The following is a 24,869-nucleotide window of genomic DNA, read 5'->3' as shown; positions in this document are numbered from 1 at the left end:
GCAACCTGGGGTTGGTGGCACACACCTTTAATCCCAGCATTCTGGAGGCAGAGCCGGGCAGATCTCTGTGCACACCTTTAATCCCAGCATTCTGGAGGCAGAGGCAGGTGGATCTCTGTGCACACCTTTAATCCCAGAGTTCTGGAGGCAGAGGTGGGTAGATCTGTGAGTTTGTTCATGTCCACGGCTCCCCTTCTAATCCTCTTCAATCCATCTGCCACTGACTCTCAGCTGTTCTCAAATGCCAACGTGATTTTTTTTTGAGATAAAGACTCATTAGGTAGTCCACCCACATTGCTTCAAATTTCTGGGTTCAAGTGATCCACTTGCCTCAGCCTCCTGCACATGTGGGATGATGGGTGCACATATTGAGCCACTAGATTTTCATTTGAGTTGAGTAATGCAGTAGGCAGCCTGTTATGTCAAGCTTCTTTCATTTAACAGTGTTTTAAATTTTCAATCTTTTATTAAATTTTTATTTGTGTGCATGTCATGACAAATGTGTGAGGTAGAGGATAGGTTGTGGTAGGCAGTTCTCTTCTACCATTTGAGTAGGGACAGAACTCAGATTGCCAGCATTGGTACCAAGTATTTTATCCTCTGAGCCATCTTGCTGGCCTTTACGTATTTTTGAACTCACTCTCTCTCACTCAGTCTGTCACAATCTAATCTAGGCTGGTTTATGACTCTCAATACAGTCCAGTCTTCAAACCCTCAAACTTTTGTCTGCCTTTTCCTTCTCTGTGCTGATTGAGAGGGATCTTTAATTTTAAATTTTTTTTTGAGACTGGCCCTTGTACCCAAAGCTCACCTTAAACTTAACTATTGCTATGTATCAAGGACCACTTTGAATTTGCAATCCTCCTTCTACCTTTTGCCACTGGCCTGGTGAATGAGGTACTGGGGACTTGATCCCAGGGTTTCAGGAATGCTAGGCAAATGTACTGAACTAGATCTCCATCTGGAAGTGGGGTCACAAAGCAGTATTTTCATAGAATTATAGTATTTTGTATTCAGAATGTATGTATATTAAAGAAAACTAGGAAACGGGGGGGGGGGGGGGGGGAAAGGATGCTAGCGAACACTTTTAATCTCAGTCTTCCCGAGGCAAAGGCTGGTGGATGGATGTCTGAGTTGGAGGCCACGCTGGTCAAAAAGATGAATTCCAGAGCAGTCAGAGCTGTTATACAGAGAAACCTTGGACGAAAATAAAAGAAAGAAAAATGAAAAAACAAGCCAAAAAAGGGGGGTGGGGGAGCCTCTGCCCCGCGGGTGCTGAGATAAAAGGCTTAAGTCACCACACCTAGTGGGATTTTTTTGTTCTGTTTTTTTTCAAGACTAAAGAGATTAAAGGCATGTGCCAGCAGCCAGATTGGGTTTGTTGTTGTTTTAAGATAGGGTTCCTTGGGCTGGAGAGATGCCTTAGCCGTTAAAGGCTAGGCTCACAATAAAAAATATAAGGTAGGGTTCCTTTGTGTAACCTTGGTCGTCAGGGAACTCGCTTTGTAGACCAGGCTGGCCTTGACCTCAGAGACCAGCGGCCTCTGCCTCCTTAGTGCTGGGATTAGAGGCATATGCCATCGCCAGCCTGGTTTTCAGTGCAGGCTACTTAATCTTGGTTCTTCCCATTGCAGTTCGTTGGTTCTGAGCCCCTGCTGTTCTATAGGACAGACACTAGAGGGCGCGTGGACACCAGTCTTGGTTGGTTGGAGGAAAACTCGTTGCGGCCATAGAGCATCCTCTTCCTCCTTATCTATAGGCATCTTTTCTTTAAGGCAGGGTCTCATTCTGTATGTAGCCCTGGCTGACCTGGAATTCGCCATGTAAACCAGGCTGTCCTTGAAGTTGCAAAGATCCTCTTCTCTCTGCCTTCTGAGTTTTGGGACTAAAGGCATGCGCTATTACGCTCTAAAGGAATCTAATGTCCATAGTGAAAGCTCATGGTTGTTAAACAAAAGGAAGCAGCAGCTCGCTACAATTCACAATTACTGAGCAATGAACCCATCAGCCAGTCACTGAAGAAGAAAGAGGAAACTACTCACTGGCATCTGTAAAGATGTATTATTTCCAAGTAATCCTCTATCTCGTGTGATGACGTGAAATCGGATAAATGGGCATTCCATCTAGGGCGCTTGTCTTCGCAAACTTGCGAGGCCCCCTGGAGGCTGCTGGTGGAAGTAGGAACGAGCGTCGGGTTACCATAGCGCAGGAACCCAAGAAATCCTGGAGGCTTCCGTAGTCGGTGGCAGGTCACGTGTTCAATGCTTGCACCGGGTGACTTTCTCCAGTAAAGCTCCAGTGTCACATGACCTGCCCTTTGGCAACATGGCGGCAGTTGTGTTGCTGCGCTTGGACTGAACAACAGGGAGTGTGGCGTGCTCCTTCCCGGGGTGAGGAGTGTGTCAACGTGAGAAGAGGGACTGGGTCTTGGTCTTCCTGCTTCTGTCCCAGAGTCACCTGCACCTCACGTGTCCTCTCCTCTGTCGGAACCAGAGGGAATGACGAAGCCCAGGGCTTTTCGCAGTGGTGCACTGTGCATCGGAGCACGCTCCTAGGCGACGGTGGGCAAGTCTCGCAATCCTTTCTCCAGCCTCCTCCTGTCGGAGGTGAGACCGAAGCGTGGGCGATTGCGATTCCCCAGGGACCATGGCCGGGTCCGACACAGCGCCGTTCCTCAGCCAAGCAGACGACCCAGATGACGGGCCAGCGCCTGGCCATCCGGGGTTGCCAGGGCCCATGGGGAATCCCAAGTCCGGGGAGCTCGAGGTCCCAGACTGTGAGGGGCTGCAGCGCATCACTGGTTTATCTCGGGGCCATTCGACCCTCATAGTGGTGGTGCTGTGCTACATCAACCTCCTGAACTACATGGACCGCTTCACCGTGGCTGGTAGGCACTGATGCTCCGAAGAAGGGACATAGGCAAGGGAGGAGTTCCCCAGGATGGGGTTGCCTCTCCACGCTCATCTTGTGTTTTTTCTTTCCAGGGGTTCTTACAGACATCGAGCAGTTCTTTAACATCGGAGACGGTAGTACTGGCCTCATCCAGACTGGTGAGTGAGGCTTCTGCTCACACAGCCCCCCTTCTTCGATGCCTCAACTAGACCTACATACATGCAGGTTTGCCTACTGAGGCCTTATTGGCCAGGGCTCTTGGAGGTGATGGTTGTGGCTGCTCTTGGGTTGTCCATTTGAGCTGGAACCTCACACAGAGGGAGCCAGCTAATTACTATGAGGCGGTAGGCAACACGCACACCCTCTTTAAGCCTCATCTTTTGCGTCTGTAGAATGAAGCTAGTAATAAAATGGGCTACTTCTTTAGACGGGTGTGGGGACTAAGACATGTCTTGTGCAGCACTTAGTGGGCACCAGTAAAAAACGGCAGGAGTGCTTGCTGCTGCCATGCGGGGAGGGCGTCCCCATTTCTTTCTGAGAGCCTATTATATGCTAAGCCCTAGTAGTGTACCCTAGAAGTGGTCGGAGCCCTACAAGGACGTTGGCGAGGCCTTCTTGCCTCTGCTTCCATCAGCCAAGAAGTAGCGTTGCCTTTCCTGTTTGTACGGGGAGTAGGCGGAGCTGCCTGTATTTTTATCAGAAGTTATTTGCCCAGGGTCACATGAGCAGATAGGTGAATGAGAATTTGAAACCAGCTATTGAAGTATTTGTTTTCCCTACTCCAGGCCCATGAGGAACTGGAGGCATTGAAGGAGAAAAGAGAACGAGGTCATAGGTCAAGATAGTGTTGAGTTAGAGAGGAAACATCATCTTTCTAGAAGGGTTCATTTATCCTTCTTATTCAACACATGTGCATTGAGCACGTGTTTTATCCTAGATTGTGGATTAAAGGAGACACAGTCCTGGGTTACCCAGGAGCTGACTCCCTGCTGTGCCTGGAAGGGGTTAATTAAAATGGGATAATTTTACGATGGATAAGGCTTATGTCAAAGAATCGTAGCGCTAGCTGTGGTGACACACTCCTTTAATCCCAGCACTAGGGAGGCAAAGGCTGGAGGATCACTGTGAGCTTAGGGCAGCTTATGTACATAGTGAGGCCTTTTCTTCTCCCCACCCAGAAAGAAAAGAAAAGAAAAAGCCGGGCGGTGGTGGCGCACGCCTTTAATCCCAGCACTTGGGAGGCAGAGGCAGGCAGATTTCTGAGTTCGAGGCCAGCCTGGTCTACAGAGTGAGTTCCAGGACAGCCAGAACTACACAAACTACACAGAGAAACCCTGTCTCGGAAAAAAAAAAAAAAAGAGAGAAAAAAATGATAATCTGATTCTATCTGAGTTGGAATTTGAAGCAGTTGAGTTTTTGTGACGCTCACACCGTGGGGGTGTGGGAGCTGGATTTTGTTTCAGGCTGGGTAGAAGGGAGGGACCTCAGCTGGATGATCCATTCTATATAGGAGGTTTTGTAAAGTTGTAGCTGTGGGCCTGGATTGTCCTCTGGCCCTGATGGGTTACAGGGCTGGGCTGGGGATGAGGTGATGTCAGTGAGCAGGAGAGCGGCGAATCTCTGCTTAGGCAGTCTTATACCCTGCCCTCTAGCTGGAGGAGTGTATGTGTGTGTGTTGGGGTTTGCTGAGGGACCTGGACTGGGCTGTGACTCTCTGCTTCCCCCCAGTGTTCATCTCCAGTTACATGGTGTTGGCACCAGTGTTTGGCTACCTGGGTGACAGGTACAATCGAAAGTACCTCATGTGCGGGGGCATTGCCTTCTGGTCCCTGGTGACACTGGGGTCATCCTTCATCCCCAGAGAGGTGAGGCCCTGAAATCCCTCCCCACTTCCCATCAGTAGTATTTGCTGTTGTTCTCTGGAGTCATTTTGGATTGAGAATGGGGGGATCTACTTGCTCTGCGCCATCTTCCATTGCCTGAGTTACCCTGCCCACTCCACCTTGTTCACTTTTCTTCGAGAATCTTCCACTCACCACATGGCTTGTCCCCTAACCCTCTCACTGCACACCCGAACACTGTGGTTTTCCTTCACCTCTGCTCTCTGTGCAGACAACCATTGTCCTCTCCCTTCCTGGTGTTGGGCTTCCTCCTGAGCCTGGTGCTAGTGTGGGTGAGAGAGCAGCCAGGGTCAGCTGTCACTCGGCCTGCACTTCCTCAGTTCACCCACCCCCAAGTGCTGCCCCTGTCACTCTGTTGGCTCTGTGGACAGATGTTCTCCTGGTTGCTTCATGTGACTCTCCTTCTGGCCCCATTCTTGCTAGATCCCAGGGGAGCCTCTGACACAATGACCCACTTCTCCCTCCCAAAAAACTCTGAAAACACATGATGCCACATGTTGCAGTTTCCCTAGCTAATGCTTTTGTTTGTTTGTTTGTTTGTTTGTTTTTTGTGACTTTGAAACCTTCCCCTATGTGCTGCCCTGAGCCCCAGGCCCTAGTGCCCTCGGGTGATCACGTAGCCTGCCCTTAGCTCCAGGTATCTTTGGTAAGCAGATGATCCCCAGCTAAGTTCAGCCTCATCATTGGGGTGTCTTTGGTGGGAGGGAAAGTAGGTTTATTTTGCACCTGATTGAGTGCAAAGTCCTCACAGTATTGTGAACAAATGGTTGTTGTTCCCCTTTTACAGATGAGGAAAGTGAGGCTCAGAGAGGTTAAGCTATTTTCTCAAAGTCACAGCTAGTAAATGGAGCCAGGATTCCAGCCAGGTCTGTGTGACTCCAAACCCAGGCCTCCCTCACTGCCTCTGCTGTCTCTCCAGCACTAGCTGGAGAGGTCTCCTGGGAGGCTGGCTCCAGGGTGGGGTGCCACCTCCCCCATGTCTCCTTTCCCAGCATTTCTGGCTGCTCCTCCTGACCCGGGGCCTGGTGGGGGTCGGGGAGGCCAGTTACTCCACCATTGCGCCCACCCTGATCGCCGACCTCTTCGTGGCAGACCAGCGGAGTCGGATGCTCAGTATCTTCTACTTTGCCATTCCCGTGGGCAGGTGAGTAGCCGTGGGCCTGATGCGGGCAAGGGTTTGGTGGGGTGTTTGACTGACCTCATGTTCCCCTTGCCTCCCTCCCCACAGTGGTCTTGGTTACATTGCTGGCTCCAAAGTGAAGGATGTGGCTGGAGACTGGCACTGGGCTCTACGGGTGAGTCTGGTTATATATAGCATGAGGGGCATTCTTAAGGATCTCCCTCTGACTTTCAGATACTCTGTTTTTTAACTCTCTTTAAAAAAAAAATTGGCCAGGCAGTGGTGGCACACGCCTTTAATCCCAGCACTTGGGAGGCAGAGGCAGGTGGATTTCTGAGTTCAAGGCCAGCCTGGTATACAGAGTGAGTTCCAGGACAGCCAGGGCTACACAGAGAAACCCTGTCTTGAAAAACAAAACAAAAACAAAAAAAAAATTATGTGTGTGGTCAACTTTGGGAAGTTGATTTTCTTGACTCAAGGGTCCTAGAGATTGAACTTGGATCATCTGGGTTGGCCCTTTACTCACTAAGTCAGCTCGCTGGTCTTGTACACTCCTATTTTATTTTATTTTATTTTATTTTATTTTATTTTATTTTATTTTAATTTTCTGTGGCAGTGCTCTCTCTCTGCTGAGCCTGTAGCAAGCCTGGTCCTCAACAGGAAGCCAGTTTTGCTTGCAGGTGACAGCAGCCTGCTGTAAAGCTCTGAGTGAGTGAAGCTGACCCAGGACTCCCATGGGATAAAAATGACTGACATTTTTATCCCAACTTTCCCTTCCCCCATGTTGACTTTATCCTCATGTATCTAGGAGTCCCAAGAGAGATCACCTTTCTTTCCTTTTTTTTTTTTTTTTGGTTTTTCTAGACAGGGTTTCTCTGTGTAGCCCTGGCTGTCCTGGAACTCACTCTGTAGAGGCTGGCCTTGAACTCAGAAATCGGCCTCCCTCTGCCTCCCAAGTGCTGGGATTAAAGGCAGTGCGCCACCACTGCCAGGTGAGATCACTTTTCAACTGAGCAGCTTGGGCCCCTCAGATGCCTGAACTCTAGTCATGAGATGATGTCTGATTGGATGACCGTGGGTCACATGCTCTATTACATAATCAGTTACTGGGGGCTGGAGATTAATGCTCCTTTTGGTTAGGTCTTAGATCCAATTTGAACCATGTGAAGTGAGAGAACTTGGGTGGGGGTCCCTGAAACAATCAAGGTGCTGTCACCAAAGAAGAAGCAGTGTTAGGCTTATAAAATTAGGATGTCCTCAGTAGCAAACCTTCTGGAGCCCTCAGCCCCAGTGTCTCTGACCTTAATGGATGCTTAAGCCCTGGGGAGTTAAGTTGTCCATACCCCTCGATCCCCAAAGCACCACAGATTCGGTGTACCCCTGCCCATCTCCCAAAGCTTGCACTTTTCCCAGGTGACGCCAGGCCTAGGGGTGCTGGCCGTCCTGCTGCTGTTCCTGGTGGTACAAGAGCCCCCAAGAGGAGCCGTAGAGCGACACTTGGGTTCACCGCCCCTGAGCCCCACCTCTTGGTGGGCAGATCTGAAGGCACTGGCACGAAAGTAAGTTTACCCCTGTCTTCCACATCTGAGGCTCAGCAGGGGCCAGAGCCTTAATCAGGCCAAGTGTTCTGTCCTGCCAGGGGGCCATGTATTTAGGGCCAGAGATGCAGACACCGTTGCCTGTTTGTCTGTGGCATGTGTCTGAAGTACAGGCACAGAGCACATCCAACATCTGGCAGTAGACTAAGCTAGGGAGGTAGAGGAGGACGCGGCTGTGGGGTCTGACTTCCTCCCAACATCTGCAGTCCCAGTTTCGTCCTGTCTTCCCTTGGTTTCACCGCTGTGGCCTTTGTCACGGGCTCCCTGGCTCTCTGGGCCCCAGCGTTCCTGCTGCGCTCCCGTGTTGTTCTGGGAGAGACTCCACCCTGTCTCCCTGGAGACTCATGCTCGTCCTCTGACAGGTACTTGTGAGGGGCTGGGTGGGTGACTGCATGTAGGGGCACATGAAGGGAATTCACACTCAGGCCTGGAGAGTGTAAATTCTGACTCTACCAGCTACCTCCACTCTTGGAGTCTCAGTTTCTGGTCTAAGAACCATGTGATGAGGTAACAAACACACAGGCCCTGGAGTTCTGTGCTGCATGGATTTAGGTATGAGGGCAGTTGGGATGGGCTGTCCTTTCTGGGTGGGTCAGAGGGCCTTGCAGAAGGAATAGCTCTCATGCCCCTACCCCACCCCTAGTCTCATCTTTGGACTCATCACTTGCCTGACTGGAGTCCTGGGTGTGGGCCTGGGTGTGGAGATCAGCCGCCGCCTTCGCCGCTTCAACCCTCGTGCTGACCCACTGGTCTGTGCAGCTGGCCTCCTGGGTTCCGCGCCTTTCCTCTTCTTAGCCCTGGCCTGTGCCCGAGGTAGCATCGTGGCCACCTATGTGAGTGGGGTACTGGGGTCTGGTGGGTATCTTTGCATGGGGGCAAAAGGGTGGCTCAACCTTTCTGGGCACCACCATGTCCATCAGGGATGACCACCATCAGCCAACGACACGTGCAGGGTCAGGCGGACCAGAGGTGGAACCCCTCCTTTCAGATCTTACCTCTGGGCCTTCCCAGCTGGGTGACACTGGCCAATGAACATGACCTTGCTGTTTTCTTGGGTCGGTGCTGAGTGGTGCTGAGGCTAGCACCTACCTTATGGGTATGATAGGGACTGAGTTAGTGGGTAAGCCTGGTCAGATGACTCTCTTCCACTTCTACCGTGTAGATTTTTATCTTTATTGGGGAGACCCTGTTGTCCATGAACTGGGCCATCGTGGCTGACATCCTGTTGGTGAGTACCTGGGCAGACACAGGTTAGTCCAGAGGCTGATGGGAGCAGGGATGGGGTCAGGAGGCAGCGTTTAATCTGGAGTCTGGCCTTTCCCCTTCAAACATCAGCCTGACGTGTACATGAGTCCAGCCACAGAGGGACCTCTGGGCTTGGCCCACCTCATGTCTGCCCGCCCTTAACCTGAAAGAATATTTGTCGTGGAGCTACAGTGGGCTTTGGCCTTGGTTTCTCTGGGAACTTACTGAGTTCTTCCCCACCCCCACCCCCATCCCCCAGTATGTGGTGATCCCAACTCGACGGTCCACGGCTGAGGCCTTCCAGATAGTACTGTCCCACTTACTAGGTGATGCAGGGAGTCCTTACCTCATTGGTCTAGTAAGTGCTGTCCTTGGCTGGGATGGGATGGTTTGGGGACCTGGTTGGTGGCTGGGTGGATGAGCCTGGGTGGATGGGATAGTCTGACCCAGTTTCGACAATAGATGGCTATGGCACATCCCCCTTAAGTCCTCTGGTGGATGGGAAGGAAGCTGTAGGAAGGTTTTGCCCATTAGGCTGTGGTCTCACCCTACGGCCCAAACATCCCTCTTCCCAATGCTCCGCACCCCGGGTCTCTGACTCTCCTCTCCCTGCAGATCTCTGACCGCCTCCGACGGAGCTGGCCCCCTTCCTTCCTGTCCGAGTTCCGGGCTCTGCAGTTCTCGCTCATGCTCTGTGCTTTCGTTGGGGCACTGGGTGGCGCGGCCTTCCTGGGCACTGCCATGTTCATTGAGGATGACCGCCGGCGGGCTCAACTCCATGTGCAGGGTCAGTGAGGGCCACTGTTGGTTGGTCCACCTTCACAGTACTCCCTGCCTGCCTGTCTGTCTGTCTGTTGGCCTACATGTATGCATTCCACAGTTCTTCCTCCACTCAGACTATCACAGTACTTCCTGTCTGTCTGTCTGTCTGTTGGCCTACATGTATGCATTCCACAGTTCTTCCTCTACTCAGACTATGCCATCTATCCATGTCACCAGCCAGCCACCTGCCAGGGGCAGGAGTCCTAGCTACCCAGCTCAGCTTTGGGTCTATCTGAAAGTGGATTGGACTTTCTGAGGATTCTCGATGCTGCTGCTTTGTCTGTGCCCCTCTGTCTGTTTGTCCTCTGTCCCCTCGCTGGCTCTTATCTTACTGGCCTAGCCCTGACCCCTTTCTCGCAGGTCTGTTGCATGAGACCGGGCCCTCAGATGACCAGATTGTGGTACCTCAGCGAGGCCGCTCTACCCGAGTCCCTGTGTCCAGTGTGCTCATCTGAGGAGCTGTTGCTTATACAGCCACAGATGCATCACAGCTGGTCCTGGACCCACCCTAGACGGTTCCCAGGCAGAAGCCCTCACCAGGCCCAGGTCCAAGAAGGAAGCCCTGGGATTTATCCCAGCTCCCAGACACTACGTGGGCAGCCCAGGGAAGAGATGGGGGTCCAGAAATGGGGGTTGTCCTCTCTACTAGGGCAGCCCAAGGGGTTTGGTGCTATTTGTAATGGAATAAAATTTGTAATCAGACTCCTGACTGACTGCGTGTCTCTCTGTGGGTGCCACTGGACTCAGGGAATGCCTGTAGCCTCCGGACTTACCGGGGGCTGTCAGGTCACCCTGTGGGTAAGTCCCTGTCTTCTGGGCTTGGTAATCTCGAAGGAGGGCTGCCCTTTTCTGAGTGAGCTGGCTCGGTGTGACCGTGACTCACCTCACACCGTGGTACCCTGGAAGTCGCTCTCCCAGTAAGTAAGCCTGGGACCTGGGGGGCAGTGGTGCCCTCGGGCCACACAGGCCCTGGCAGAGCCTCCTTGTGGTTCTCCCTCCCGGGGATGGGGAGGCTACAGCTGGCCTGGTTGGCACGTGTCTCCTTTCCTAGTGGAAGGGTTGCCTCATCCTGCAGCCTCAGACTCTTCCTTCACACAGTCCTTCTGCCTCCTCCCCCTTCCTACAGCTAGGTGGGGGTGAGTGGGCAGGGGCAGGCTCCGCCAGAGAGGAGCCTGATGATTTCCTGCCCTCACCACAGCTTCCTGTCGCACGCGGGTGGTGAGGAGAGGCAGGCGGGGAGCGAGAAAGGGGCAGGTACAGGGATCGCACAGCTGGTAGCTGGGGCACAGGCCCCGGCTCTGGCTCTGGGACTAGCACCTTTCCAGAGCCAACACTGATCTCAACTCAGTCCAGCAAGAGTGGGGCCATCGAGCCCTAAAAGGACGCAGTTGCCTGCTGCCGGATCCCAGGCTGGGGCCCACTTGGTCCCACACCCCTGCTGCCACTCGGCCTAGAGGGGCTGCAGTGCAGCAGGGCCTGGGGCAGGTGCTCTGCAGATGGAAGCAGACGCCCTGAGCCCGGTAGGGCTGGGCCTCCTGCTGCTGCCCTTCTTGGTCACTCTCCTGGCTGCCCTGTGCGTGCGCTGCCGTGAGTTTCCGAGTAAGTGGGGAGCTTTGGGAACTGGATGCTGGGCACTCCGCTGGATGCTCATACCATCCCAGGCCCTGCACTCTCTAACTGTCCCTATCTCAGTCCTGCTTGGGGGTCGGGGCCTGAGTGTCTTAGTCCCCAGTGCACCCCGATCCGGCCTCATTTACTCTCTTTCCTCCAGCCTCCTATGACAGTGCTTCCACAGAGAGGTGAGTGGCAAGCCCATGTCCCCGTGTGTCTTCCCTTTGTTCCAATCAAGGGCTTGGGGCTGGGGCCCTCTTGGCCCTATACCCAAGCTGTCTCTTTCTTGCCAGTTTGTACCCAAGGAGCATCCTCATCAAACCACCCCGTGAGTTCAGTGTCCCTGGCCTTCGAGGGTTCTTGAGAGCGTGCCTCTGTCCTGTTCACCTTTAGCTGTCTGAAGGGTTATGGGATAGGGGAAGTAGGAGCCCTCATGCCTGTCTAGGGCATGGCTTTTAGGGGTATATTTGTCTTTAGAGGCCTCGATAAGGATGGGGGGATGGATGTCTGGAGTCATCCCCTCAAGCTTCGTTCTGTGTCCTCAGAAATAACCGTCCCCCGAACACCTGCTACTTCCTACCCTCTTACTTCCTCCCCACCCCTGAGGCAGCCTGACCTGCTCCCCATTCCGTGAGTATCGCGTAACTCCCTCCCTCGGATCTACTGTGTCTCCCCACCTTCTAGGATGGGGAGACACCTTTTCCTCGTTGTAACCCCTCTTGCTCTCAGAGTCTTACCCAGACATAACCCCTGACCTTTGGCTTCCAGGAGATCCCCACAGCCCCTTGGGAGCTCCCATCGGATGCCATCTTCCCGGCAGAATTCTGACGATGGTAAGGGTGTGGAGCGCAGGAGGGCTTTGGGGAGGATGTGCAACCTGAGCTGATTCTGTCTTCCTCTCCCTCTTTCTTTGAAGCCAACAGTGTCGCGAGCTACGAGAACCAGGGTGGGTCTGGGGTCTGGGGTACTGGGTGGGGTGGGGGGGGCCTGGACCTGTTGAGGTCATGTTGACTCCCCTTTGTCATAGAGCCAGCCTGTAAGAATGTGGATGAAGATGAAGACGAGGAGGACTATCCCGAGGGCTACCTGTGAGTGGGGGTGGGGTGGGGATGGGAGGTGGCTGTGGAAGTTGGGTGCCCTTTATCAACTCCTCATTCCTTCCTTCCAGAGTGGTGCTGCCTGACAGTAGTCCTGCCACTGTCCCTGTTGTCTCCTCTGCTCCTGTGCCCAGCAACCCTGACCTTGGAGACAGCGCCTTCTCTAGTGAGTCAGGCTTTCTGTCTACCTCCTTCCGCCATGTGCTGCCAGTACTCCTCTCTTCCCTCTCATCTCTGTAATGATTGCCGCCCTTCCATTTCCTCCTTCAGATGTTGGGCTTCCTGCTCTTCACTTCTGACTGTCTTATTTTCCTTTCACCTTTGCTCTTTCTTCTCTGTTGTCTAAGAAATTTTCTGACTCTTCTTGAACCCTTCCATTGAAATTTCATTTCTTGGTTGGATGCCTATAATCCCAGCATCAGGAGGCTGTGACAGGAGGGTTGTGTTGGAGGCTAGCCTGGGCTACAAGTGATACCCTCTCTTCAAAAACCAAACCAGTACTACGATCAACAAAAGAAAACAAAAGAATTTATTTCTTTTATCTGAAAGTCCCCTCTTCCCCTTTTTGGCTTCTGAATTCTTTTTGTATAGTACCCTGTTCTTGTTTCTTAGAAGCAATATCGGCTAGTGTATGTATCGATAAGAACTTTGATTACAGATTGTTTCTCTCTGTGTCTCTATCTCTCTCTGGCTCTATCTCTCTGTGTCTCTGTCTCCTGTCTGTCTCTCTGTCTCTGTCTGTCTCTCTGCATCTCTGACTCTCTCTCATACACACTCTCTCACTTAAGATTTCTTCTGCTTACCACATGGTATTTGTTTCTCTTGGGCTGCTTTTCTCTGCTTTGGTCTTTCTCTTCCTTGAACTTTCCTCAAGGTCTGGTGATCTTCAGATCTTCTACCTTCTTATCTCTGTATAGCATGAGTATTCCTTACCTGAAACACTTCGATACAGATTTGGGAATATTTATAAATATATAATAAATTCTCTTGGGGATGAGACTCAAGATTAAACATGAATTAATTCATGCATGTTCTATATACATCATATATATAACATACACAGTCTGAAGGTAGGTTTTGTTTTGTCTAGGTTTTATTGACATGGGCCTTGTTATGTAGCCCTGGCTGTCCTGGAACTTGATATCTAGACCAGGTAGACTCAAATTCAAATTAAAGGTGTGAGCTACCATGTTCAGCCTTGAAGGTAGTTTTATGCAAATTTTAATTAATCTTTTGCATGAAATCAAGTCTCATGGAATTTTTCATTTGTGCTATCGCACCAGTACTTAAAAGGTTTTGGATTTTGGAATATGGTAAATTTTGGAGTTTTAATTCAGGAACACCCAACATTACCCTACCTTACCCTAGACTATTAGCTCTATACTCTGGCTCTGTTTGTTTTGTTTGAGACAGAATCTCACTGTGTAGCCCTGACTGCCCTAGTTTGTAGACTAGTTTGGCCTTTAACTCATAAATTTCAATTGCTTCTGGCTTCTGAGTTCTGGAATTATGGGTGTGTTCCCTCTTATTCCATTTGGTTTTTGGTGGTGGTGGTTTGTTTATTTAGCTTTTTTTTTTCAGTCCCTCCCCTACACCACCCCCCATATAGGGTTTCTCTGTGTATCCTTGGCTGTTCAGGAACTAGCTCTGTAGACCAGGCTGTCCTTGAACTCAGATCTACCTGCTTCTGCCTCCAAGTGCCGGGATTAAAGGCGTACGCCACCACCGCCCAGCACCACCCAGCTCTCTTGCTCCGTTTGTAATCCAGATTTCTAATTTATGATTTCTCTCCTGAACCCCAGACTGTCTGAGTGACCCTTCCATCCTTCCATCTGCTCTCTCACTCCTCACGTCCTGGTTATGTCTGCTGGCTTATGCTAGGGATTCAGTGAGCCAATTCAGCAAACTTGTAATGGTAAAAGGAGCATTGCTAGGGGCAAAACGATTGGTTTTAAGTTCAGTGAGAGACTCTGTCTCAAAGATCTGTGGTGCAGTGGATCAAGCCTCCATGTGCTCCTGAGTGTGTCCATCTGCATAACACACAGAGATGGTAAGAGAACTACTGTTAACAGAGGACCTACTTTATGCCCTTGTAGTGTGTACAACTCATTAGACCTCAGAGTTCATGGGTGCTCTGCTGACTGTACCCCCTTCCCCTCCTGCCCCTCACATCTCTTTCTGTACTATGCTAGAATTTATTTATTCATTTAAATTGATGTAGTCTTGTTGTTGGGATGCCCAGTCTGTCCTTTAAGACCACGGCCTGGCTCAAGGTTTGTTAATAGGTACATGGTGGCCCATAGTGTATAGAAGGTTCTGTTTTACAATTTGCTGTTTATTCCTCGCCGTAGTCCTTGCAGGCAGGTCCTGTTGTGAACTTCATTCTGCAGACGAGGAAACTGAGGCAGAAAGTATTTAGGTAACTTAGGTTAGATAGTTGCTTAGTGCTGGGGCTGAGATTTGAGTCAGTTTATTTGACTCCAAAGCTCAGCCTGTCCACGTGCTCATACAGAAACCAGACAACCATGAAACCAAAAAGCAAAAAGCTGTGTAACATTGTGAGTGACCTTCGTGGGCCTGAGAAGGTGCCGTGAGGGCAGTGATTAGTAGTATTGAGAATCCAGACAGGTCTGAGAAGAGGGGATGCCAACTGGACCAAGTATGTCACCTCTTCACCAAGCTCTCAACGCTATGCTCTGAGCTCCTTTGAGCCCTGCTCCCCACTCACTGCCTGAGTCCTATACTGTCTCTGTTCCATTTCCCTAGAGGCACCACCTCCATGGCCCTTGCCCTTGCCCAAACTTCTCCCCTTATTTTTCTTAAATATCCTCTCTATATTGTGAGACTACCTCGGGGGAAGGTTATGTTTGGAGACCTGGATGTCTGAGTTGGGGGGGGTCTCTGGTGAACAGTTCCTGGCTAAGTGTCTTCTAGTAACTATACTGCAATGTCTGTCCTACAGTGGAGTCATGTGAAGATTACGTGAATGTCCCTGAGAGTGAGGAGAGCGCCGAGGCATCACTGGGTAGGTGACTCTGCACTCCATGCATGGCCCATAGCCTCTCCCCACCCTCTGCATGGCCTGCCCTGCACACGGCTGTCCCTGCTGATCTGTCCCCACAGATGGGAGCCGGGAGTATGTGAATGTGTCCCAGGAGACACAGCCAGTGACCAGGGATGAGCTGGGTGAGTACCAAGGTGTAAGGGGGCCAAAGCTGTCGAGCAGCCTTGAGCAGAGAGCCTGCAGGCTGAACGCCAGTCTGTCCCTGCCTTTCCTTCTCAGCCTCTGTGAACTCCCAGGAAGTGGAAGATGAAGGAGAAGAGGACGGGGTAGATGGAGAGGAGGCTCCTGACTATGAGAACCTGTAGGAATTTAACTGAAAGCCTGGTGAGTGGCCTCTGTCCCCACCCCTGCCTTGGGCCTTCTCTCCAGGACTCCCCTCCTGGCCGTCCCCAATGGTTAGGCACATACTTTGTGGTTCTGGATACCCGAGTGGTTTCATGAGTCCATGACTGTCCTCCCTGTCTCCCCTGCCCTGCTGTGTTTCAGTTGCAGCTGTCTGTCCTGGAACTGAACTTGCTGGGGTGTCGCTAAGGGGGTTCCATTTGACCTCTGCCTTGCCTACAGCCTAAGAATCTCCCCTAACTTATTGTCACTTTGGGGTCCAGTCTGTGTCCCGAGTATTCTGCACCTTCTGAGGAAGCCTGAGAATGAATCTAGTTCCAGCCAGACTGTGTCACAGAATAAAGGCCATGTAGCCCAAAGTCTTCCTTTTGTTTTTGTTTAACTGGAACAGGGTCTTGCTATGTTGATCAGCTTGGCCTTGAACCTGTGTGTGATCATCCTGCCTCTGTCTCCCAAGTGCTGGGATTACAGGTGTGTACTCTAATGCATAGCTGTCAGCAGCCCTGTGGGTTTGGGGTCCTGGAAAGCTGGCTGATGCTAACAGTGGGTTAAGGACTACTTTTTCTTTGTGGGATGTTTGTTGAATGTGTGCATACATGACCTTTGGGTCTAGATGTGTGTGTGTGTGTGTGTGTGTTCATACAAGTCTGCAGCCAGAGCATCCAGATGGCTCTTGTCTTTCTGTCTTTGGGTCTCCCTCCTCTACAGGGGTCCTACCAACCTCTCAACAGTCTTGGTTAAGTACTATAAGTGACAGCAGACAATGACTTGGACACAGCCGTGATCTGAGTGAGGCCTGTGACCCAAGCTGATCCTTTTGGGGATCAGGATGTATCTCCCGTAGGTAATTCACGGAAGTGCAGCTGTTTATAGTGACAGTGGCAGAGCAGGGTATGGGGCACCTCTGGGTGGGGAGTGTGTGTCCACCCTGATAATTCCTGTTCCCTACACTTGCAAAACAAAGGGCTGGCCTTGACGACTTCAGTAGGTCTTTTGGATCTTACCTTTTGTGTGATTCTCAGTGAAATAACTGAAGTGGTCAGACATGGTAGTGTATACCGGTTAATCTCAGCTGCTCCAGAGGTTGACCTGAAGCCCAGGAGTTCAAAGCCAGCCTGATACACATAGTGGAAACCTATCTTACTGCCTACGAAACTGGCTAAGGCAGTTGCAGTTCAGATGCAGCCATCAAGCTTCAGTGGCTGTGGTGAGATGCTGCAGGCCTCACTGCTGGGTCGGTTTGCCAGGTCTGGAAGTGGGTAACAGCCTGATGAGCGGTTGTCCATGTGGCCTGGCTCCCTAACCTGGGTTCTGGGAGTTTTCTCCTGGTCTCCTTCAGGACCCACTCTTGTCCCAGTTCTGTGTGGATTTAGAGGCACCAGCACAAGCCTCAGTCCTCGGGTGTCAGCTGGTTCTTTCCTGCATTGCACGATGGTTCAAGTTACAGATTTTGCAGATACATTTCACTGCAGCTCATTGGGCAGTGGGATGAGCCTGGGGTTTTTGCAGGAGACCTCTTTTGATCCCAGCTGTAACTGGGTCGGAAGCTGTAGTTCTCGAGACCCCATGGCCTGCCCATGAGTGAAGCCGTGGGGAAGGAGAAGGATGGCTTAGACATGGATACTCTCCTGAATCTACTACTTATGAGCAAGATAACCCCTATAACTTCTCAGTCACGTGGGTCAGTAAATCGCGGCGCGTCAGCAACTGTCTTGGGTTGGAGTGTGTGTTGTGTGACCAACACTGCTCTGATGGGCTCCAGAGTTAGTGGTTCTTTCTGGCTGCAGAGGTAATCTAAGCACCAGGGTACCCACTGTATCCCAAGTTCTCATTTAATCATGATGGCTTCTCTGTTGACAGTTAGGGCTAGCGTCTGCATTTTGTAGGTAAGGGAACAGAGAAGTGAGGTAACTTGTTTGAAAATGCACAGCCAGAAATGATCTATGATTAGATCTGGGCCTCCAGAGTCACTACCATGCTTCTTGATAGGGTCTTTGCTCTGTTTATTTTGCAAAGTGCCAACAGCAGGAGATGGGGAAGCCCTTTAAATAGCCAGCTGCAACTGACTGAAGAGGGAGGGTCTGGGAAGTCTTGACATAAGTTGATGGGCTTAAATCCTTTTATTTGGGTTGTTGAGGCAGGAGGAATAGGCAGAGGAACCAACAGCAGTTTACTAGCTAGAGCAAACTTGCAGAAAAGCCTTGTTGAATAGTCTAGCAACAAGTGGTAAAGCTGAAGCCAGGCAGGCCCTTTGCTTAGTGTGCTTGCTGTGTGGGACCTTTACCAACTCTGTGGACGCTCAGGCACAAGCTGTGTAGGGCAGTGGCCACAGCAGGAAACAACAGAGGGACCCATTTCTTGTGAATGGGTGGGATGCTGTCACTGGTAGGTGCCAGCAGCAGAATGGGTCTAGCTCATCAGCAGGAAAGTCATCGGTGACAGAACATGCATGCATCGGGACAGCAATGGGAGCCGTGTGTGGGCAGTTAAAGATGTGGACTGGGTTGTGGGGCCTTTGCCAGAAGCTCCATGCTCACTCGGATTTGTTTGTTTAGACAAGGCCTCATTGTTTAGCCCTGCATGTAAACCTGGAATTTTTGTGTTGCATGTGCACATTATACACAAAGCCTGGGGCCAGCTTTGTACATTGTTTTGAATGTCCCTGTATTTGATTGTCCTGTATTTGATTGAAACCCACTTCATGAAGTCAGAAGTGGATTTTCCACTTATATTTTGGAGTTTCTCCGGGTTCGGGTGTTTGCATTAGGGATGTTCTCTGTATGTGTTGCTCGGAGACACGGGTGCATTGTGTAGCAAGGAAGGTGGGGGAGTGCAAGATACCAAGTTCAGGATAGTGTTGCCTTGGGTGGAGGAGCGAAATGAGATGGGAGTTCAGCAAAAGCCTCCAGGGGCTGTCCAGCTTGGGCCCAGAGTACTCAGTGGTAGAGAACTTGCACATGTGGGACATTCTGAGTTCAGTCCCCAGCACAGTCTCCCCCAAAACACTGTAATGGGGGAGGGCTCCACAATTGTTTGATAAGTATTCTTGAAGGGTTTTCAGATCTGAGTGGTTTCGTAATAATTAAGACCAAAGGCCGAGGCATGGTGGTTTATGTCTATAACCCCAGTACTTGGGAGGCAGAGGCAGGCAGATCTCTAAGTTCAAGGCCAGCCTGGTCCACGTAGCAAGTCCCAGGTCAGCTAGGGCTACATGACCTTGTCTGAAAATCCAACCAAACAAACCAAATCATCAAACGCAAAACAAGACCAAGGCCCAGGAAGGAATGTGTGGGCACATAGCATGTGGCTTAAGCAGCCATGGGAAAGTGTCACTGGTTGGTTTGTGACAATTGGATGAATTGCCTGAGCTGCTCCAGCCTTTAGGGACAGTACGAGGCGTGGCTTTGTTCCTTCCAGTCTTGAACTGGGCTGGACAGAAGAGTGGACTGCCACCTGGGCTGGGCTGGTCAATGGGGAAAATCGCTGTAGATGAGAACTGTTCAAAAGCTTATGAGAATGTTTTCCACAATTGCTTTTGGGGAAGATAGCTTTTTTTGCTTCTAAAAGCCATAAGTGGGGATGGCTTTCTGGATTTCCTTTTTTTCCCCCCAGAGATGGAACTGAGAGGAGGGTCCTGGGATAAGGGGTTTATGTGGGAGATCTGGTCTCAGACTACACCGTAGGGGAGGCGGGGACTTGAGACTGGACAGGAAGGGCAGTCAACTGAGGGTGGGTATATGATGAAGACCAGCAACTACGGTGGGCACTGTCTTCGGGCCTATGAGGGTTCTGGGTGTGTGTGGAGCACAACCTGGGGACAGTGTGTACATCTTCCCTTCTAGTTTTCTACCAAGCATGGAGTTTTATGTATGTGCTGAGATCTGAACTCAGAGCCTCGTGTTTACAGCAAGCAGTGTACCCACCCAACCTCTCCTTGTCCCTGAGCTCTCTCTTCTCTATTGATCTATCTTACACAGCTTTTCCCTGCGTGAGAATGTGATGGTTCTGGCTGCTCTAGGGACCACATCTTTTCGGGATCCTATGAAGTATATCTCAGTCTCTCCATCACAGCACTAAAATTATTTTGATTGGGCTATATTGGGACACGTGACTGCTGTGAGCCAATCACTGGCGGATAAGAATCCCCGGTATAGACCAGCTAGTCCTGCTCATGTTGGATAGCTTACTCTGTAAGCTAAGGCACTGGAAATGAGAAGGCACCTGAGGAAAACCAGGTGCTCTCCTGCTAAGATATGTGTGATACACTTACAGAACCGCTCACGACGCACAGGAAGTCCATCCTATAAACAAGGACACAGGTCCAGGATGTTACATGATTTCCTTAAGGTCACGCAGCTAATTCCGGAATTATTAACAGAAGAGCAGTTTACTGTGAGGTAGAGGAAGAAGGGCTGTGTACTGTTAGATGCTGACAAAGAAGAAAACACGGCAAAGTTAAAAAAGCAACTATAGTTAGCAAATTCTCCCTTTACATGGGAACACACTCTCCCTGGGATGGCTCAACAGTACACAGGTTCTGGGTTCATCACGAGGTGATAGGCAGCAGGAGCGGGCAGCATGGAGATGTAAGGGAGGCAGGTTTCTGAGAAGTCCCATGAGGCCTAGAGCCATCCTGGGAAGAGGTCAGGCCTACCCAAGAAGTTACTGCTATGGGGCATGCTCTCCAGCATCCAGGTCTAGATGGGCTTCGGTGTCTGCTGTTTGTAAATGTGTGTCCTGACTCACAAAGACAGGATGCCGTGGGAGCTTCCGCTGGCGCAGCAGGGACCCTGGCTTCAGGCACCTGCCGTGTGCGGTGTGCAGCACCCCACGCTTTGTGTATATTCTGTTCAGGTGGTCATCCTCAGATGGCTTCACTATGCTGTTTGTCAAATGGGGAAACTGAGGCTCAGAGAGGACAGGTGGTCAAGCTCAGCCAAGCTTAGTCAGGATTGTGGTTCTCCCTCTGGGAGTAGTTCAGGGCCAGCCTTGTTTTGGCTCTTCCTTCTAGCCCACCACACACTCTTGTTAGCTTGTTCTTTGGAGTGGCTCCCAGGACGCTGCTCTGCCTCTGTGTTGTTCCAGGACCTCCCCCACAGGACTTCTCACTGGTGTTACTTCTTTAGGACACAGCCATGTGAGCCTAGTGGGGTGGGGACTTAGCACATCAGTATCCTGGGGGTCTGTTGGGCCTTGAGGAAGAAGTTAGCAGTCCTCCCTCTCACAGAGCCTCTAACCAGGCCTTCCTCCCCTTTGCATACCTGTGGGTGCTGAGCATTTCTCACCCTCTCCCACCAGGCTCACAAGCTTACTAATTTTCTCTCTGTTTCTGGGTCCCTGCAACACCCCACACCCCAAGCCCTCCTCTCTCCCTCTCCCACAGACTGCTTTCGGTTTTGTCTCATTCTCAACATCCCCGCCTCTGCCTCTGTCTCCCTTTGAAAGTGTGTCACCTTTCTGACTTTTTTTTTTTTGAAACAGTCTAATGTAGCCCAGGCTAGTCCTTGACTTCAATATATACTTGAGGATGACCTTGGATTCGTTGTTGTTCGTTTTTTGAGACAGGGTCTCACTATGTATCCTTGACTGGCTTGACACACTCTATGTAGACCAGAGTGGCCTTGAACCCATAGAGATCTACCTGTCCCTGCCCCTAGTGCTGATATTAAAGTCAACCACCACAAGATCCTCCTTGCAGGGGTGTTTTGTTTTATTTTTACTATACCTCTTGTCTGTTGTGTCTTCTTTTTTGTATATTTTGCCTCTGTTTCTCTCTGTCCTTCTGTCTGTCTGCCTCTATCTTGGAAGCATTTTCTCTCTTGTGTTTGTCACTGCCCTCTTGGTATCTATCATTCCATCTTCCTCCTCTGTCTTTGTCTCTGTCTCTCCTTCTCCCTCTGTCTCCCTCCCCTCTCTTTCTCTCCCCCCCCCTTTCTTGGTCTCCTCCTCTCCATGCCCCTCCTTCCCCACATCCTGAGTTGTCTTCGGGGAACCGGAAATCTGGGGGATCAGAGAGATACCAGGAGGCTCAGCTGCTGCTGCTGCCTGGAGATAATGCTTTGGGGGTGCTAGGAGGGGGAGGGGCAGGATCCCAGTGTCTTTTAACCCTTGTGCAAAGGCAGACAGAAGGTCTTGCCACCAGCCTCCTCTGCAGACCTTTGTTTCTCTCTCTGTGCATGGGGTCCATGGAACCCACCTCCCTCACCAGTCTCTGTATGTTAAGGGCCAGCCTGGGACAGTTGAGGGCAGTAGGAGAGAGCATGTGGTGGGGTGTGGCATGGGAGGTTAGTCAGCTGGGACTGGTAGGGGTCAGAGGAGAAGCTCCTGGGATGAGAGAGAGAGAGGTGGGGCACCCATTCCGCCCCTCCCCCTGGCTCCCCATTCTTAATGTGGGGAACTCACTTGGTGACACTTTGTGACATGTCCCACTGCTTTCATTTTACAACCCTGTGAGGTAGGTACTCTTATTAACTCTATTTTGAAAGTGTGGAAACTGAGGTACAAAGAACTTGAGTCACACAACCAGGGTGTCTCCTGACAGAACCCTGCTAAACTGGTCTTTGCCCAAGTCTGGACTGGCTGTAAGCCTGTTCATTTTTGTTTTTGTTGTTTTTGTTTGTTTGTTTAGACAGGATCATGCTATAACTTTTTTAAAAAAAATAAGAAAGTGTAAAAAAAAATTATTGCTGCCGGGCAGTGGTAGTGCACACCTTTAATCCCAGCACTTGGAAGGCAGAGGCAGGCAGATTTCTGAGTTCAAGGCCAGCCTGGTCTACAGAGTGAGTTCCAGGACAGCCAGGGCTACACAGAGAAACCCTGTCTCGAAAAACCAAAAACCAAAAACCAAAAAACTATTGCTGGGCGTGGTAGCACCAGTCTTTAACCCCTGTTCTTGGGAGACAGAGACAATTGGGTCACAGTTGACCCCTAACCCTGAACTTTCTAGCCCAGGGGCTGGGCCCCTTCCCCCAGAGGCTCTTCCTGTGTAATCTAGACACTTTGGCTTCTGAACTTTCTGTCTTCTCTCTCGAGCTTTTTCTCTCTTTTCTGTCCTCCTGTGGGGGAGGTCCTGAAACAACACAGAGGCAGAGGGTCCTGGTTGCCACTCACGGCAACTCCACTGGCTTTAATCCATGCGGCCAGTGAACTTGTCCGAGAGCAGTTTCCCGATAAATCTGTCTTGATCTAATCTAATCTTTCTTGTACTGGCTCATTTCACTGGCGGAGAACTAGCCTATCGGTATAGAGTGACCAAATGTTGCAGTAGCCTGGGAGACTATCCAAGTCCTTCCAAGTTCCTGGTTGAATCTGCAGAAACCAGCTGGGGTTGTTTAAAGTCAGAGAAGCACTGGAGGGATGGCCACACGTGAGCACGTGGGAGAAGAGTGAGCAGCCAGTGAGGAAGCAGGGGTGATCACATTGATTAGTGGCTGCTGTTGCTAACCCAGGCATTCCCAGCTCATGCACATGGGGTGCTGACACTGCTTCCCACTTGTTCCCCAAATCACTCTTGCTGCCTCCCAGGTTCTGCCGGCTCAGACACATCTTTCTGCCTCCGGGCCTTTGCACTTGCTGCTCTTTCTGTCTGATGCTCTGGCCACCTTCTGTCACATGGATCTGGTCTGAAATTCTCCCCTCATGCAATCCCTTCCCTGTCCCAGTGTTACAACCATGGGGATTGGCTTCATAATGGTAATCTTTTAGTTTTTCAGTGTCAGTGATGGTCTTGGGGGCCTTGACCTGCTAAGAAAGTGCTTTGTGCCTGACCTCCAACCCCTGACCCTAACTGTGATGCAGTTGATCCTTGAAATCTGTCCCTTTCTGGACTGTGTACTGCTTGCTCTCTATTGTTGACTCCAGGGGTCCACGTAGAGCTTGGTGCAGAGTATGTGCTCAGACAATGGTGTTGGAGAAGAGTTGCAGCATAGCCTGGGTGGCATAGCAGTTGCCTGACATTCCAGACCCTGTGTTCAATCAGACATCACCGTCAATGCAAACAAACTGCTTTTAAAAACTGGCAGATTTGTGCTGGAGCCATTGCTTGGTAGTTCAGCAGCACTGCTCTTATCAGAACCTGCGTTCAGTTCCCAGCATGCACATGGTGGCTTACAACTATCTGTGACTCCAGTTCCAGGGGTTTCTGACATCTTCTTCTGACTTCTGAGGGTACCAGATACACATGTGCACAGATGGAAGTTCAGGCAAAATAATCCTATCGATCAATTAAAAATAAATTAATAATAATAATAATAAGAAGAAGCCAGGCACCTGGGCTTCCCAGCCTTCCAGCTCTAACAAGCGAGCTGAGCCCAGACTGGAGGCACTGTGTGAAGCAGAGTGAAAGCGGGAGACAAGCGATGTGCTCAGTTATTCAAACCTGTAGTAAAAACCTCCCACAGAACGTAAGTTACCACCTCAGCCGCATGTGAATTCAGTTCATACGTTCACGTTGCCAAGGGACATACAGATCTCCAGAATTCTTTCATCTTGTAAAATGAAAACTCTGTACCTTTAAACAGCGTCCCACTTCCCCTGCCCACTACCACCAGCACCTGGCATTGTGTTTTCCATCTCTGGTCTGTTTTGTGACTGGATTCTCTCACTTAACACAACGTCCTTAGGATTCACCCATGTCCCTTCTTCCTCGGCGCTGCCTGCGAGGTGGCTGCTATCTCTTTTGAGGCTTCATGGCTGCCCTCCGGCCTCTGGTGAAGCCCAAGATCGTCAGAAAAAGGACCAAGAAGTTCATCAGACACCAGTCAGACCGATATGTGAAAATTAAGCGAAACTGGCAGAAACCCAGAGGCACTGACAACAGGGTTCGGAGAAAATTCAAGGGCCAGATCTTGATGCCCAACATTGGTTATGGGAGCAACAAAAAACCAAGCACACACTGTCTAGCGGTTTCTGTTCCACAATGTCAAGGAGCTGGAAGTGCTGCTGCTGTGCAATAAATCTTACTGTGCAGAGATTGCTCACGATGTGTCTTCTAAGAACTGAAAAGCCATCATAGAAAGAGCAGCACAGCTGGCCATCAGAGTCACCAATCCCAAGGCCAGGCTATGCAGCGAAGAAAATAAATAGATGGCTTGCATGGATGTTTTGTGTTTAAATAAAACCACAAAAACTGAAGAACAAAAAAAGAAAGAAAAAGAAAAAAAAGAAAAAAAGAAGATT

The 24,869-nt window shown here is 50.6% G+C and overlaps 2 protein-coding genes and 1 pseudogene across 2 annotated transcripts; all 3 read left to right on the top strand.

The window, feature by feature from the left end:
* The first annotated feature begins 1,790 nt into the window (after positions 1–1,790).
* Spns1 (sphingolipid transporter 1 (putative)) lies at positions 1,791–10,280 on the top strand. The gene is made up of 12 exons (XM_028764231.1): positions 1,791–2,887; positions 2,985–3,050; positions 4,621–4,757; positions 5,786–5,937; positions 6,022–6,088; positions 7,327–7,472; positions 7,718–7,873; positions 8,155–8,344; positions 8,674–8,739; positions 9,016–9,114; positions 9,372–9,543; positions 9,939–10,280. Exons 1-12 carry the CDS (start codon positions 2,647–2,649, stop codon positions 10,031–10,033), a joined length of 1,587 nt encoding a protein of 528 aa, XP_028620064.1. The 5' UTR covers positions 1,791–2,646; the 3' UTR covers positions 10,034–10,280.
* A 536-nt stretch (positions 10,281–10,816) lies between these two features.
* Positions 10,817–16,054, top strand: Lat (linker for activation of T cells). Its single transcript, XM_028764241.1, has 12 exons — positions 10,817–11,177; positions 11,350–11,377; positions 11,483–11,517; positions 11,735–11,819; positions 11,958–12,022; positions 12,106–12,135; positions 12,217–12,277; positions 12,358–12,452; positions 15,249–15,311; positions 15,410–15,472; positions 15,570–15,674; positions 15,837–16,054. The coding sequence occupies exons 1-11, from the start codon at positions 11,075–11,077 to the stop codon at positions 15,653–15,655; spliced, it is 714 nt and encodes a 237-aa protein (XP_028620074.1). The 5' UTR covers positions 10,817–11,074; the 3' UTR covers positions 15,656–15,674; positions 15,837–16,054.
* An 8,297-nt stretch (positions 16,055–24,351) lies between these two features.
* LOC114618531 lies at positions 24,352–24,776 on the top strand (annotated as a pseudogene).
* The last annotated feature ends 93 nt before the right edge of the window (positions 24,777–24,869 follow it).

Source organism: Grammomys surdaster, unplaced genomic scaffold, assembly GCF_004785775.1.
Source record: "Grammomys surdaster isolate TR1022 unplaced genomic scaffold, NIH_TR_1.0 142, whole genome shotgun sequence".
Classification (NCBI taxonomy): domain Eukaryota; kingdom Metazoa; phylum Chordata; class Mammalia; order Rodentia; family Muridae; genus Grammomys; species Grammomys surdaster.
The sequence above is the reverse complement of the archived record's forward strand: the minus strand, read 5'-3'. Positions and strand labels throughout refer to the sequence as shown.